Consider the following 15850-nt stretch of genomic DNA (forward strand, 5'->3'; position numbering starts at 1 on the left):
TGCGGAACAGAATAATATGCGAATAATTAATACCTTATTCCTCAAGTGGGATAGCCGAAAGTGGACGTGGAGGAGCCTGAACGGCGAGACAAGGAATGAAATAGACTTCATACTCTGCGCTAACTCTGGCATCATACAAGATGTGGACGTGCTTGGCAAGGCGCACTGCAGTGACCACAGGATGGTAAGAACTCAAATTAGCCTAGACCTGAGGAGGGAACGGAAGAAACTGGTACATAAGAAGCCGATCAATGAGTTAGCGGTAAGAGGGAAAATAGAGGAATTCCAGATCAAGCTACAGAACAGGTATTCCGCTTTAACTCAGGAAGAGGACCTTAGTGTTGAAGCAATGAACAACAATCTTGTGGGCATCATTAAGGAGTGCACAATGGAAGTCGGTGGTAACTCCGTTAGACAGGATACCAGTAAGCTATCGCAGGAGACGAAAGATGTGATTAAGAAACGCCAATGTATGAAAGCCTCTAACCGTACAGCTAGAATAGAACTGGCAGAACTTTAGAATAGAACTGGCAGAACTTTAGAAGTTAAACAAGCGTAAGACAGCTGACATAAGGAAGTATAATATGGATAGAATTGAACATGCTCTCAGGAACGGAAGAAGCCTAAAAACAGTGAAGAAGAAACTAGGAATTGGCATGAATCAGATGTATGCGTCAAGAGACAAAGCCAGTAATATCATTACTAATATGGATGAGATAGTTCAAGTGGCTGAGGAGTTCTAGAGATTTATACAGTACCAGTGGCACCCATGACGATAATGGAAGAGAAAATAGTCTAGAGGAATTCGAAATCCCACAGGTAACGCCGGAAGAAGTAAAGAAAGCCTTGGGAGATATGCAAAGGGGGAAGGCAGCTGGGGAGGATCAGGTAACAGCGGATTTGTTGAAGGATGGTGGGCAGATTGTTCTAGAGAAACTGGCCACCCTGTATACGCAATGTCTCATGACCTCGAGCGTACCAGAATCTTGGAAGAACGCTAACATAATCCTAATCCATAAGAAAGGGGACGCCAAAGACTTGAAAAGTTATAGCCCAATCAGCTTTCTGTCCATTGCCTACAAACTATTTACTAAGGTAATCGCAAATAGAATCAGGAACACCTTAGACTTCTGTCAAGCAAAGGACCAGGCAGGATTCCGTTAAGGCTACTCAACCATAGACCATATTCACACTATCAATCAGGTGATAGAGAAATGTTCAGAATATAACCAACCCTTATATATAGCTTTCATTGATTACGAGAAAGCGTTTGATTCTGTCGAAACCGCAGCAGTCATGGAGGCATTACGGAATCAGGGTGTAGACGAGCCGTAGGTAAAAATACTGAAAGAAATCTATAGTGGCTCCACAGCCACCGTAGTCCTCCATAAAGAAAGCAACAAAATCCCAATAAAGAAAGGTGCCAGACAGGCAGATATGATCTCTCCAATGCTATTCACAGCGTGTTTACATGAAGTATTCAGAGACCTGGATTGGGAAGAATTGGGGATAACTATTAATGGAGAATGCCTTAGTAACTTGCAATTCGCTGATGAAATTGCCTTGCTTAGTAACTCAGGGGAACAATTGCAATGCATGCTCACTGACCTGGAGAGGCAAAGCAGAAGAGTGGGTCTAGAAATTTATCTGCAGAAAACTAATGTTTAACAGGCTCGGAAGAGAACAGCAATTTACAATAGGTAGCGAGGCACTCGAAGTGGTAAGGGAATACATCTACTTAGGGCAGGTAGTGACGGCGGATCCGGATCATGAGACGGAAACAATCAGAAGAATGGGCTGGGGTGCATTTGGCAGGCATTCTCAGATCGTGAACAGCAGGTTGCAATTATCCCTCAAGAGAAAAGTCTATAATAGCTGTGTCTTACCAGTACTCACCTATGGGGCAGAAACCTGGAGGCTTACGAAAAGGGTTCTACTCAAATTGAGGACGACGCAACGAGCTATGGAAAGAAGAATGGTAGGTGTAATGTTAAAGGATAAGAAAAGAGCAGATTGGGTGAGGGAACAAACACGACTTAAAGACATCTTAGTTGAAATCAAGAAAAAGAAATGGGCATGAGCAGGACATGTAATGAGGAGGGAAGATAACCGATGGTCATTAAGGGTTAGGGACTGGATTCCAAGGGAAGGGAAGCGTAGCAGGGGATCGCAGAAAGATAGGTGAGCGGATGAGATTAAGAAGTTTGCAGGGACAGCATGGCCACAATTAGTACGTGACTGGGGTTGTTGGAGAAATATGAGAGAGGCCTTTGCCCTGCAGTGGGCGTAACCAGGCTGATGATGATGATGATAGTTTGTACGGCTGCGTTGGTGAAAGCTGATCTTGTTGTCCAGCAGCACAACTCTTGATTCTAACTATCTTGTTCAAGCTCTTCACAGGAAACCAATTGTTGACTGCATTTTTCTTAACTTTGCTAAAGCTTTTCATGCTGTTGAACTTACTCTTACTTAGATTAGGCGCTCTTAATATTTACTCGAACAAGCTTGGCTGGATTGAATGCTTCTTATGTCACCGCTCACAATATGTCTCCTAACGGCTTTGTTCCCCGACAACTTCAGTAACCTCTGGTGTACCGCAGGGCTCTGTCTTAGGTCCACTGCTGCTTCTTATTTATATTAACCCTTTACGCTTTTTCGCCAATGACTGCATTTTGTACCAAGTAATTTCTAACAATAACGATGTTATTACAATCCAACCCAATCTTGACAAAATTCCAAAGTGGTGTCAAACATGGTCATAAACGCTTCCAAATGCAAGTTGATAATGATGACAAAACATTACGCAAATTAGGGCAACTATAGGTATTCTTTCAGTAACATAAATGTAACATTAGTCGATTCATAAAAGTGTCTCGTAATTTAATGTACTTCTTTACGTGGAACGAGCATGTTAACTTTATCAAACAATGCTAACCGCACACTAGGCTATCTGCACAACAATTTTTGGACTGTTGCAACTACTCTGAAACGTACACTTTATAAAGCTCTTGTTCAACGTAAACTTGAATATGCATGCGTAATCTGGAATCCTCACAACGAGTTACTAAGGCAGGCTCTATAAGCTATCCAAAATCGTGCTACTCATTTTAGCTTGTCTCATTAATCTCGTTACTCAAGCATTTCAGCGATGCAACGTTCCCTCAGTTTACCTCACTTCTCTTTTTGCCGCAAGTGCCTTAGACTGTATCTTTTCTATGAAAGCTTCCACAACAATACCAGTATGACACAATTATTCCTTCCTGCATCATACATTTCATACCATGGCGATCACTTTTTTAAAGTAGGTGCTCTCTCATGTCGTACTGATATGCACTCCAATTCATTGTTGCCGCACACAAGTAATGATTAGAACCACCTTCATGCCTCCATCGCTGCCGTCACTAATAACATCGCCTTCAAAAAAGCTGTCACCGATTTTTTTTTTTTGTTAACAATTTGTTCTGTTCACCTACACCTGACTATAACGGCTTTAGGCCTTGACTGTATGTAAGTAAGTAAGTAAGTAAATAAATAAATAAATAAATAAATAAATGCTGGCTGTATGGGAGCCCTGAAGCTGCCGTAGATGACCAGGCTGTCGGTGCCCAATAGTCATAAAAAGTGCCAACAAACAAACAGACGCTTAGTACTTTCGAGGAGTGTGCGAAGTCGCTTAGTCAGTTTCGCTGTCTTCGAGGTATGTCGCTCAGTTTCGCATACGTCAGCGCAAGATTTTCTGACCCGAAATGTCTTTCGGTTCGGTAAGCAGAAGGGGTCGCTCTCCAAAACCACATGTAAACAAAACATCTAATACTATTACCGCTTATATCTTTGACACCGTGCTATCCACACGTCTTAAATTATTAGCGTCGTGTAGAGGAAAAAGGCCATTACTCGATTCTGCACGGGTCGCGAGCACAGATGGCGCCGTTGTAGTGTGGTGCATGAGCCGATCGAAGCCAATTTTATTATCATCATTATTATCATCATCGCCATCATTTATTATTACCTTAAAAGGTCCCTCCTTGGGGTACAACATAAGGGGCAGGCGGGGGAAGTAAGTTTACAAAGTACACTAAAATTGGTCATAAATATTAAGTGGGGAAAAATGTGAGAAGCCATTTATTGAATCAAAAGCAGTAAAAAAATAACGAGATACACATGGTCAAACAGGCATCACTAAGAGATACGAGAAAACAATATTACGCAGCATACACATGGCAGAGGGAAAGACAACTCAAGAACACGTGATACAGCGAAGCTAAATTGAAGAACAAAGCATGATTTAAGCAAACAAAAATAAAGGTGAACTGCAGTTAATACAAGGATTCCATAGGCTATGCGGATAATAAATGACGCAATTTTGCACAATCATGTTTGAGGACGACCAATTGGGGCAGTTGATTTCATTCCGCTACAGTAATAGGCAAGAACGAGTTAAAGGCGTTAGTATAGCCATGAAGATGCTGAACCCTCAATGAATTCAAAAGATGGTGAGATGTACAGATCAGCAGGAGAGGCAGCGTTATATGTGAATGCGTAAATGTATGTTCTGTAAAATAAATCCAGTAGGGCAATTAGACGTCAATATGCTAAGGAAGACTGAGGGAGTTTTTTATTTTACTAATGCTGTGCTTGTAGTTATAATTAGAACACATAAATTGTGCGGCGCGTTGTTGGACTGATTAAAAGGTGTTAATGAAGCAAATTTGATGGGGGTTCCAAGTACACGCATCATATTCAAGCTTTATGCGTACATATGTTTCGTAGGGCCAGCTGCCTAACAGAGGGTGGTGACAAAGATACGTTCGTTCTGATGAATCCCAGGGACCTCGATGCGTCTACTGGCAACATTTATTATGCGTTCTGCCCAAGCTAGTTTTGTAGTAATTAAGACGCCAAGGCACAGGTATTCTTGTACTTGCAATACCAGTTTTGAGTGCAACGAGTATGTATAAATGCAGTAAAACCGTTTCCGAAACACGCGCATAAGTTTACATTTCAACATCTGCTTTGAGCACCTGTTTTAAATTTGGTTTAAGTCGTTCTGCTGATGCATGTGATCTTTGTGGTTATTGATCCGGCGGTAACGTACGCAGTCATCTGCGAATCGACGGATAGTAGATGAACTTCAGTTAGGTATGTCGTTGACAAATATTAAGAAAAGCAGCTGGTCAAGAACCGAGCCTTGGGGGACACCGGATGTTACTTTTGTTGCTGAAGGATGCTGAACTCCTATCACAGTAAACTGCACTTGGTTTGTTAAGAAGCAGTTTATCCATGAGAAGATTAACCGGTTGAGGCTGAGTGCCGCGAGTTTAGTGATAATTCGTTTGTGAGCGACACGATCAAATGCCTTCGAGAAATTGGTGTATATGATGTCAATTTGAAACAAAGAATCTAAGTTGAGATGAAGGTCAATATTAATTCAAAAAGCTGTGTTTCACAGGATAACCCATGACGAAAACCATGTTGTTTAGGATTTAAAAAAAGATGAGTTATCATCGAGGTGTCGCGCTATGTGTCAATATATGATGTGCTGCAGAAGCTTGCAGGCTTTGCTAGTTAGTCAAATGGGGCGGTAGTTAAAAGGGTAGTATGACTTCCAGTCTTGAATACTGGTACGATCTTAGCAGTGACCTAGTTCATTAGAACAGAACGCTCAGAGATAGACTGCATAAATATTACCTGTCTAATGGACTAGAAACACAATCAGTAGCCTTTAGAATTTTGGCAGGAATATTGTCAGGTCCTGGGCACACAACAATTTAAGTTTCTCAATTAGATTAGATATACCAGTGGAAGTAACAGTGACAGTGACAATGACAGTAAGTGACAGTGACAGTAACAGTGACAACGTTTCAGTAGTCCTTGTTGCACGAGAAGACTAGAGATATGTTGAATAAAACAATCCTGTGGTCACTAGTGCTGTCGACATAAGACAATGAATGAACCAGCTCTGGCTTTGAAACAAAGACGAGGTCAAGTGTATTATTACCGCAAGTCTGTGTGTTAACAGACTGGTTAAAATTGAACAGTTATTGAATTGAATTTATTTTCATCAGTAGGTACTAACAGTAGTACAAACAGGTCAAGTATAATTGCACAATCGGAGGTCCCAAAGTAAAAACTGTCGGAGGGACTTCCTAAACAGGAAACAAATGGGGGTTAGTACAATTGTGGCAACAGTAGCAGGCTACATCATACAAAGGTTGTGTTTGTCAGGAAAAAACTGGATAAAAAAGAAGGAAACAAAAAACAGAGCTTAATTTGAATGCAAAAGTGGGGTTGTAGTGTGTTGAACATGCAACGCGGAAAAGTCATCAGGAAGAAAAAAAACAAAAAAAGAACAGCATATAGGCTACCCAAGCACCGCGAGCGGCGCCACTGTTCCTGACGGGTAGCGCCATCTGTGGCAGAAAAAGTCGAAACTGGGAATATCTACTGCGCATTTCTGCTGCACCGCGCTGCAGCCGCTCGCATTTTGTGCACGTGCAGGGCCCTCTCCTCGCTTTGCACGTGCGGCGCGTCACAATGTATCGCCTTCAGTGCGGCTTCAAAAAGATCGGCCAGCTATTTTAGGAAAGCCAACTTGTAAAAAGGAGAAAAGCTCGTCAGTCACGTAAACTCTGTGGAGCAGACAATCAACAGCAACGATGCACAGCTCAAAGCAAAATGTATTTCCCAAGTGAGCGACAACATCGTGTATGACGTGTGCCTTGAGATGAGTGTCATTCTGTGATATGTTAAAAATACTGATTGTCTATACACACTGCGAAATGAAGTCGCATACTCTCGATGTTCTTCCTTGTCGAATATGAAGCATATGTTTTAGTTGTTTTGATATGGCAGCCTTACAGTTGTTGTCGTCTACTGTCGGGGACGAACGTTTGCGGCGTGCGAAAAAAAATTTTACGGCCATGGCATCCCACTGAAAAGCCTGCGAAAATACACTTTTGCTTCGCCCGTTGGAGCATCACCCACTGACTTGGCGGCGAGGCAGCTAAAATTTAAGCACTGGGAAGCCGGTTGAACTGATCACCTCGTTGATTTCGGCGGTCGCGTCATGCCTGCACTCGAGTTTTGGGAAAGTATCGGCTTTACAGGTGCATAAAACCTGCTGCGCGAAGGCGGTTCAGTTTGAGTGGTGCAGAATTAAAGGCGTGATATGGTATCGTGCGCGTGATGCGCTCGCGTAATTAGCACGCTAGTGAACGCATACTCGAAACAGTGTGCTAGTGTTTATATTAGTAAACGTGAGCATATTATGTTGCCTTTATTTTCGCTTTATAGGGCAGCCTGGAGTATTGTGGCAGAGCTGCAAACTTGGAGTTAGCTTTGGAAATGCGCACCATGCCATGTTGCTGAATATTTGTAGAGGCAAGTTTGGAAGGCAGCTGCATTTGAAAAGTAGTGACAAATGGCTTCACTGTCTCGCGCTTATATTTTTTCTTTCATAGCTGCAGTGGTCGTGCCATGAAAAGCGGAATTCTTGCGTTCGAGAAGGCAGATGCACCTGCAAAGCTGGCATTACGGCTCAGTGCAAGCACACAGATGCGGTGTGCATTCACGTCAACAATAAAGAAGTAAATTCATGCACCAGCCAGCCCTAGAAATGGGCAAGCCAAGCGGAAAGCCAAAGAGACGCTTAGAACAAGATGTCTCGGACCTCTTCCCAAATGAGTTAGAAAAACATTTATGCTGTAGAATGCACTGCTTCAGTGAAGTAACTGCACTAGTACTGAAGGTACGAGAATTAGGGGCTCGTTACTACACAGCAGCCCACGACACCGCAATACTTCGGACCGCGCTTTTCCCTTCGGCGGGGCCGCTTTTGCCATAGTGGAAACTCAACTTCGCGCAAGAAGCCTTTTGACAACATTCCCAGCTGGCGACGCGACGCCCCATTGCCTTGGCTCGACTGAATAGCACGGGCGCGCACGTGCAGTGGCCGCCTGCAAACTGGTTGCGCCTGGCTGCGCGGGCTCCATCTATCCCCAGTTTTGCACGGCTCGCTCGCTAGAGCAGCAGTGAGCGCTGTCGTCGCGTGCCCAAACTTGAGCTTGGGTTCCCTATTAATACAAAACTTGATGGTGGCAGCATGGGGAACAAGCAATGCTGTATAGTATTAACAGGGACAGAAGAAAATAAGAAATATATATAAAAAGAAAATTAGGAACAGTACAGTACAAATATATTTATTAATGTTTACATCGCACAATAAAAATACTACGACTTCGGTAGCGAGTTAATATAATGTGCCTTAGCTTTGTGCTTGAAGGCTTCAAATGCACATTATTTGATATCAGATGGAATTGAATTCCACAGTGATATCACTGAAAACATGACAGTAAATTTCCCATAGTTAGTTCAAATTTTAGGAAGGAGCAAATTGTGACGTGCGGAAAACCTTGTGTTATCATTATTAGTGAGGTCAGTACGGGTAAAAATTTCAATACCTAGCTCCGTATTTATGAGGCGGAACATTATTAGCAACAGCTAATGATTGAATAACACGCGCAAGGGGAGAAGGTTTAGGGAACGAAAAATGGGAGCACAGTGAGACGTAAAAGGCTGAAATGTCATCAATCGTACTGCTTGCTTTTGTAAAGCTTCTAGTTGGTGGAGATGGAGTGAATTTTGTGTTGCCCCATGATGTGAGGCAATATGAAAGATGACTGTAAATATACGCGTAATACAAAGACAGGAGAATACTTGGCTCAAGAAAAAGAGCGCGATTTGAAATTGACCTGAATGCCAAAATAAATTTTTTGAACAAGAGATTGGGCATGGCGGGCGTTAAAGAACACCAGGTGGTCGCAGTTTCGGAGCCCTCCACTACGGCGTGCCTCATAATCAGAGAGTGGCTTTGGCACGTAAAACCCCATAATTTAATTTTTTGGGCATGGCGGTTGAACTTTAAGTGCTCATCTACGATAACGCCTGGAACTTTGGTTGACCCAGATCTTGTGATTATGTGTGGGTAAGTGATACGACTAAGGAATCTAGGAATGTTTGTGAGGAATGAAATACCATACATGTTGTCTTCGGTGGATTGATATATAATGTGTTTTTCAGGCACCATGCATGAACATTAGGGAGATCATTATTTAATTTGTTTACTAATGCGACGGAATTTTTGTCCTATACAAAAATGGTTGTGTCATCATCATAGAGAAGGCAGTAGGCATGCGTTAATATTTGTGGCAAATCATTAATGAACAATAAAAATAACAATGGCCCAAGTATTGATCCCTCAGGTACGCCTCTATTAATAATTTTAGGTGAATAGAAGCAACTATTCGCTTGGACTACTTGTGGTCGGTCTGTTAGGTAGTCACGAATTAACTTCAAAAACGGACCAGAAATGCCATAAGACTCTACTTTGTGTAGGAGGACGAGGTGTTTAATTCAATCAAACGCTTTGGTGAAATCAGTAAAGAGAGCACCGACTAATAGGCCTTAGTCTATGGCTATTTTAACTTTGTCAGTAAACATAATCACTTGACAAATTCTCTAAACCTCTACCCCGCAACATGGACCCCGAGTTCCATCAGGGCCGTCGGCAGGCCCGTAGTGAAGCCATTTGGCGACGCTACGGCTCGCAAGATGGAATGGTCAACACAGACGCAGCCAGACACCCTTGCGGCGACCTCATGACCACGGTGGTAGCGGATCACAATGGAGGATCGATAGAACATACAACAATCATGGCTGGCCGAGTGGTGGAAGCGGAGGAAACCGCGATTGCTATGGCCATGCTTGCGGAAGCGAATACCATCATCAGCGACAGCAAGCAGGCCATCGGTAATGTCATCCGTGGTAGAATTTCCAAACAGGCGTACCATGTCCTCACACGATGCCCCCTAAGCGGCTTGAAAACCCTCGTGTGGACCCCCGCTCACGCGGTTGTGCCCGGCAACGTGTCGGCTCACAGTTTGGCTCGATTTCTCGCGCGCCGAGCCTCGTCCGCGGATGCGGACGGCGTGAATGAGGAGGAGAGACGCGAGGAACCCTGCGAGATTTATGAAATAGCCCATCGGTATCGCATGAGGCGTCGCGCGCTCCCACCACCGGCCAAGCAACTCGACAAAACGCAAGTGGTCGCGTTTCGGCGACTTCAAACACATACCCACACCCAAAACACATTAACAAAATCACAGGGGGCAAGGAAAGCGACCAATGTAGGCTCTGTTCAGAAACAGGAACACTCACACACATAATGTGGGAATGCACCTCGCTCCCGTTCTCTCATCCCACCAGCACCAGCGAGACTGACGTCCCCGGAACTGAGCCTGGCTCACTTCGGGGGACGTCGACCAACAGCTTGAACTGGTGGACTGGGCGGAAAAGGCCAAGGAGGCCCAGGGCCTTACTTGAGCCCAAACCCTCAGCCACGTCCCCCTTTACCCTTCCCCCTTTCAATAAAGTTTATCGCCACCACCTAAAACCAAATTGATACGGAGATAATAGCTTAAATTCGGATAAGTAATTTGTTAAACGTTTGAGAATAAGTTTTCCAATTATTTCCAATTAGCGTTCTTTATCTCATCGGCTGCGCTTGGCCAGCAGCATGCATTTTTTCCCGGAAGCCAACCTTGTTCACCGAACGCACGCTTGAGAGCAGCACGATACCACTGCGCAAGCGCTCCGTCACGTGACTTTTTTCTTATTTCACGGGCTTTTTCTGCAACGCGGAAAAAAGGACTACACGAAACGTATCACAAAGAAAATAACTCGAATGGTCGTTTCTGAAGGTGCTCTACCACTCTGCAGGTCATACTTGGGGTCATCAGCCAGTAATTAGCAAGTTGGGTAATTAAATTTATTCATTAGCGAGTTACGAGGAAAACAACAACCTTGTCCGAGTTACTATAGCCTATTGCAAACAGTATGCGTCCGGTTCGATTTGCTTCCGATGTACCTTTCATTTTTAAGTTCTGGGCTCGAGTTATGTGGGACATCCTGTATACATACATACTCACATACACATGCATGCAGGCGCGCACGCATGCACGTCCATACGTACGCACACACATGCACGCACACATACATACATACATACATTACCTTGCTATGGTTTTTGCTGTGCAATGAACCACAGTTGCGGGCACATCGTTTTTTGTACGACGCTGGCACATATTTTACCGCTTTTATTATTGATGCAGCTGAAAAGTTTATCCCACTAATGGTGTTTCACATGAAAGGCATGTTCCCTGGTGGAACGAAGGCTGAATGCAAGTGCAAAAGAGACAGAATCAAGCATGGGGCATACTATGTAGATGGCCAAATGTGGGAAATCTCATAGCATTTCAGCACATCAAATCACAGTGAAGGCGGACATGTTGTCACGGAAAGAGAGAAAGCTGGGTTAGGCTCCTCTCGAGTATAAATTCAACCTCACAAGAGTTGAAAGTGTGGAATGGCCTAAGAAAGCTAAACGGGCCAGGATCCCTTCCGCACCCACTAGTGATCGACCAAACGAAAACCTTAGAAGAGCAGGCAGACTCTCTTGCGGAGCACATTGAACATGTGTCAAGCTCAATTCACCACTCACAATCCTTCCTGAAGTGCAAACAAATAAAAGAATCAGAGATTTGTCCGTAAATCCCAACAAAACGAGCCATATAACTGTCCTTTTAGTATTGCTGAGTTGAGGGCTGTCTTGATTGCATGCAAGGGCTCCGCACGGGGACCTGAGAGATCCATGTACGACACGATTAAAAACTTACGCACTGACACACAAGAAACACTACTCGCACTTTTCAACACTGTTTGGGCTGTTGGATACCTTCCATGCGCATGGAAAGAAATGATTGTGGTTCCTCTTTGGAGCAGGATAAGGACTCTTCCTCGGCGGCAAGTTAACGCCCTACAGCTCCCACAAGTTGCCCTTGTAAGGTAGATTAAAATATGATTAATCGGCGACTCATACATTTCTTTGAACTGAACGTAGCGCTTGATTCTTATCAGTGTGGCTTCAGAGAAGGGCGGTCCACAACTGATCATCTTGCAATCATCGAAAGAAGTATCCATGACACATTTCTACATAAACAGTTTTTCTCATTGATATTCCTCTATATGGAAGAGGCGTACGACACAGCGTGGCGTTACGCAATCTAGAGGCGGGACTTGCAGGGAATGGGCATCTGTGCCAATGTAGAAAACCCAATAGAAAACTACCTGTGTAATCGTACTTCCGCATTAAAATCGACAATGTATTGTCACGTTCAACTATACGAAAAACTGTAGTACCTAGGGGAGGCGTACTGAGTTGCACTCTTTATCATTAAGATGAATACACTGCGGGCTTCATTAACACCAGCTATATTTTATTATATGTAGAGGACATACAAGTAGGTTTCAAATCCTGTAACCTTGCAGTATGCGAGAGACAAGTACAGCAGGGCCTGAACAGTCTCTATGTGGGCAGACAAAAACGGGTTTAAAGTTAACCCCCACAAAAATTCTTGTGCTTTTTTTACATGAAAGAGAGACCTAGTTCCCGATCCTAGTGTAGAACTGTATGGACAACGGATACCTGTGAAGAAAGAACACGAGATTTTAGGCATCATTCTTGACTCTAAGTTTACTTGCATTCCACACCCAAAATATATAAAAATGAAATGAATGAAAACAATGAACCTAATGATCTCACACAACATGGGGCAGCGACAGGAAGTCTTTAATGAACATTTACAAGTGCCGAATTCGATCGCGACTGGAATATGGTGCTATAGTATATCATTCTGCCTCCACAATCGCGCTAAAAGCGCTAGTTTCCATTCACCATCTAGGTATCCGCCTGGCCACCAGAGCATTAAGAACAAGCCCTATTGAAAGCTTATACGTAGAATCGAAAGAGTGGTCACTCCCTCTGCAGAGGTCATACATCAGCTTCACATATTTTCTGAAAGTACACTCCAACCATGAACATCTGTGTTCTAAAGCCGTTAAAGATTTTTCCATAATCGACTCTCTGGGAGACAGCATTTTTCACTCCTTGCAAGGGAGCTTAGCATGGAAATGGATGTCCTACTCCTTGAACATCACTTAATGTGTGAAGCTAAGCTGCTACCGCCTTGTCAGTGGCAGCTGACAGAAGGTGATATGCCTTTTATAAAAGTTACAAAGTACACACACCAAATCTCGAAATTCGAATGTATTTAGATGAATGCCAATCAAAATACGCTTGCTCTGAATTCTACATTGATGAATCAAATGCGCATGCCGGCGTATCTTACATGGCTGTTGGTCCCCGTTTCTTCAAATCAGACCCATTGAACCATTAAACAAGTGTCTTTACTGCAGGAGTCCTTGCAGTAGTGTCCGCAGTTAAGCACACAAAGAAATTAAAACTAGTGAAAGCAATCATACTCAGAGACTCCTTAAGTGTCGTAAAAGCACCTATGTCCTTAAGGAAACACAAAAATCCTGTTCTCATTGAGCTTTACTCATACTTGTATAACATTTATTCATCTTGTAGACATGTGACAATATGCTGGGTGCTTTTACATAGATGTATTGAGGGTAATTTGCTAGCAGATCAAATGGCCACATCAACTGCATGGCAAGCCATTAACCCTACTACTGCTATTCCTGCCAGAAATCTCAAGCCTTTTTCGCAAAAGAAACTGTGGAGCCACTGGCAACGCCTGTGCGACGACGAATCAAATAAGAAGCTTCACTTGATTAAGCCACGGTTACGTTTCTGGCCCTCCGTTACGAAAACATGAGGAACTGATGTCCTATTCTGTCATCTCAGAATAAGACACACATATGGCACTCACAATTTTCTATTGACTGGTAATGAACCGCCAACTTGTGGTAGATGTCGTGAGAGGCTCACCATCCTCCACGTCCTCGTGGAGTGTCGGGAAGCTGAAAGAGAGACAAAGAAACATATTCCTCTAGCATACTGCTATTGTGTACCTCTCCATAAGGCTATGTCTCTTGGCGAAGAACCGCTTTTTAACTCCAAAGCTGTCCTAGATTTCTTGAACAATGTGGTCTTGCATCTTACTAGCGCAATAATTTCATAGAGCGTGCTCTCTCCAGAAAATGCCGCTGTGATAGTAGCCTTTGTGTAGCACAAGCCTTCAAGTGCTTGCGTTTTAAGGGCTCAGATAAGGCAGTAGTGCTTTTTGAAAATTTTGCATCTTACATATTCTAGTATATCGTAATTCTTCCACAATGCATCTTTCATGTCCACAGGACACTTCACAGCTATTGCCATATTTTTATTACCTATAGATTTTACGCACTTTACCGCAACCATTTTAGACCCTTTTACAGCCACAACATATCTACCTCTCCTAACATATCACTTCACTGCAAACGCATTAACACTTGCCTGGCGCTCTTTGGTCATACTTGGCCCTTACGACACAAAACAACACATTCATGATTGAGGGGTTCCGCATGACTAATTTGCCATATTCATTGTCCCTGTTATACTCTGGTGGTACAGGCAAGGCCTTTCTTTATTATTCTTTTAATACCCTCATTATACTTTCTGTCCCTTTGCATCGAGTTGTCCATTAATTCACTCTCGTGCTGCGATCTGCCAGCCCTGGTTAACTCCCTGGTTCGAATCCCGGACCAGGATGCGTTTTTCCTCAGCTGTAACACTTTCTTTCTGAGAAACCCGTATGGGTTTCCTATGTAGCATTTTGTCGCCCCGAGTGGGCCGCAGTTCACTTTGCTCGATGTTGCAGAGACAGTGAGACGACGTAATCGCTGGCAGTCTTTGCTGGTCGATGCTTCAGTGCCATGCCTGGAGTGTCATTGGTATAGTGCATGGGCATGGAACACGCAGTGCTACGTTCAGGTGAATGACAATGTTCACTTTCATGATACTTCGGGATTCTGCAGAACTGACTTTCCGTATTCAGTATTAGAGAACCTTCATGACAATGGTCTTATATAATAGGGAAACTTTGAGATTTTCATGTTTGTGAGTCGCCTTCATTGCAAAATTTGTAAATATTGTGAGAAACAACTTTGCACGACGCAGCTGCAACAAATTCATGTGGTGTGCTGGCATCGAACACATCACTCCTTTGCGCTCGTGTAGTACTGCATCTGCATTATTTACAACCTTCTTCAAAGGGTGCTCCATGTGCCTCCTTCTCGCGAGCATAATTCTCATCAACACCTGCAATGCTTAGAGAAAACTGAAAGCTGTCAAGACGGGTAGAGGAGTCAACCACAATCTTGTTGTGTTATCAGCGAGCCCGAGGGCGCCGATGCATTTGGCGTTGCTAAAAATGCTGACGCACTCGCCACATTCGATGTATTCTTGCGCAGCTCTTGTCTGCTAACTGCCGACCATAGCCAATAATGTGCGGACTCCGGACTAAGAAACTGAGGCTGTTCTCGGTTGAGGTGATCTGTGAGCTCTATGTGCTTCAGCAGGGAATTCCTCCATTATGCATTTCTGTTGCGCATCTTCGATGAGAAATGACTCCATTCTGCAGCCATTATATTGCTTAATAGCTTGCATTACGATACCAATGCGATGATGGTCTTCAGCGTCTTCTGAATAACTGAGAGAACAGATGGGGCGTCCGTTTGATCATTTGACCTTGCATACTTTCACAGCCAGCCAAAAAACGACTCGATTGGGTCATAAGGTATCTGCCCCTTGAAAATAAAATGAAAGCACATCTCGTCAAGAATACATTGAAAACACGCAACATCTGAACGGGTGGTCATCACCAGGCCTTCGTAAGTCTCCTTTGTTCTGAAGTTGTTCGCCAGCCGCTCTGTGCACCCCTTGCATAAAAAAATGGACCCACTACTAATACTGAGCAAGAAAGCATGAGTACAAAATTAGACTGCAAGACCA

General features: G+C 43.6%; 2 protein-coding genes across 48 annotated transcripts in view; one reads left to right on the plus strand and one right to left on the minus strand.

Annotated features, from left to right (window-relative positions):
• LOC135903748 (uncharacterized) overlaps positions 1–15850 on the plus strand; it is a 162101-nt gene that overhangs the window by 78671 nt on the left and 67580 nt on the right. The window lies entirely within an intron of this gene.
• Positions 1–15850, minus strand: part of LOC135903733 (uncharacterized) — a 119035-nt gene that overhangs the window by 69684 nt on the left and 33501 nt on the right. For 39 of the 41 annotated variants that reach the window (XR_011508532.1, XR_011508525.1, XR_011508531.1 and 36 more), the window contains one exon: positions 13791–13881. The exons of 1 other annotated variant lie outside the window; for it this stretch is intronic. Coding sequence is in view for 3 of the 40 variants with exons in the window: in XM_070525491.1 (XP_070381592.1) it covers positions 13791–13881 (91 nt within the window). In the remaining 37 variants the exon portion in view is untranslated. Of the gene's footprint in view, positions 1–12406; positions 12542–13790; positions 13882–15850 lie in introns of those variants that run through there. One more of the 41 variants, XM_070525489.1, reaches the window with a different exon arrangement.

This window comes from Dermacentor albipictus, chromosome 9 (genome assembly GCF_038994185.2).
Source record: "Dermacentor albipictus isolate Rhodes 1998 colony chromosome 9, USDA_Dalb.pri_finalv2, whole genome shotgun sequence".
NCBI classification, from domain to species: Eukaryota; Metazoa; Arthropoda; class Arachnida; order Ixodida; family Ixodidae; genus Dermacentor; species Dermacentor albipictus.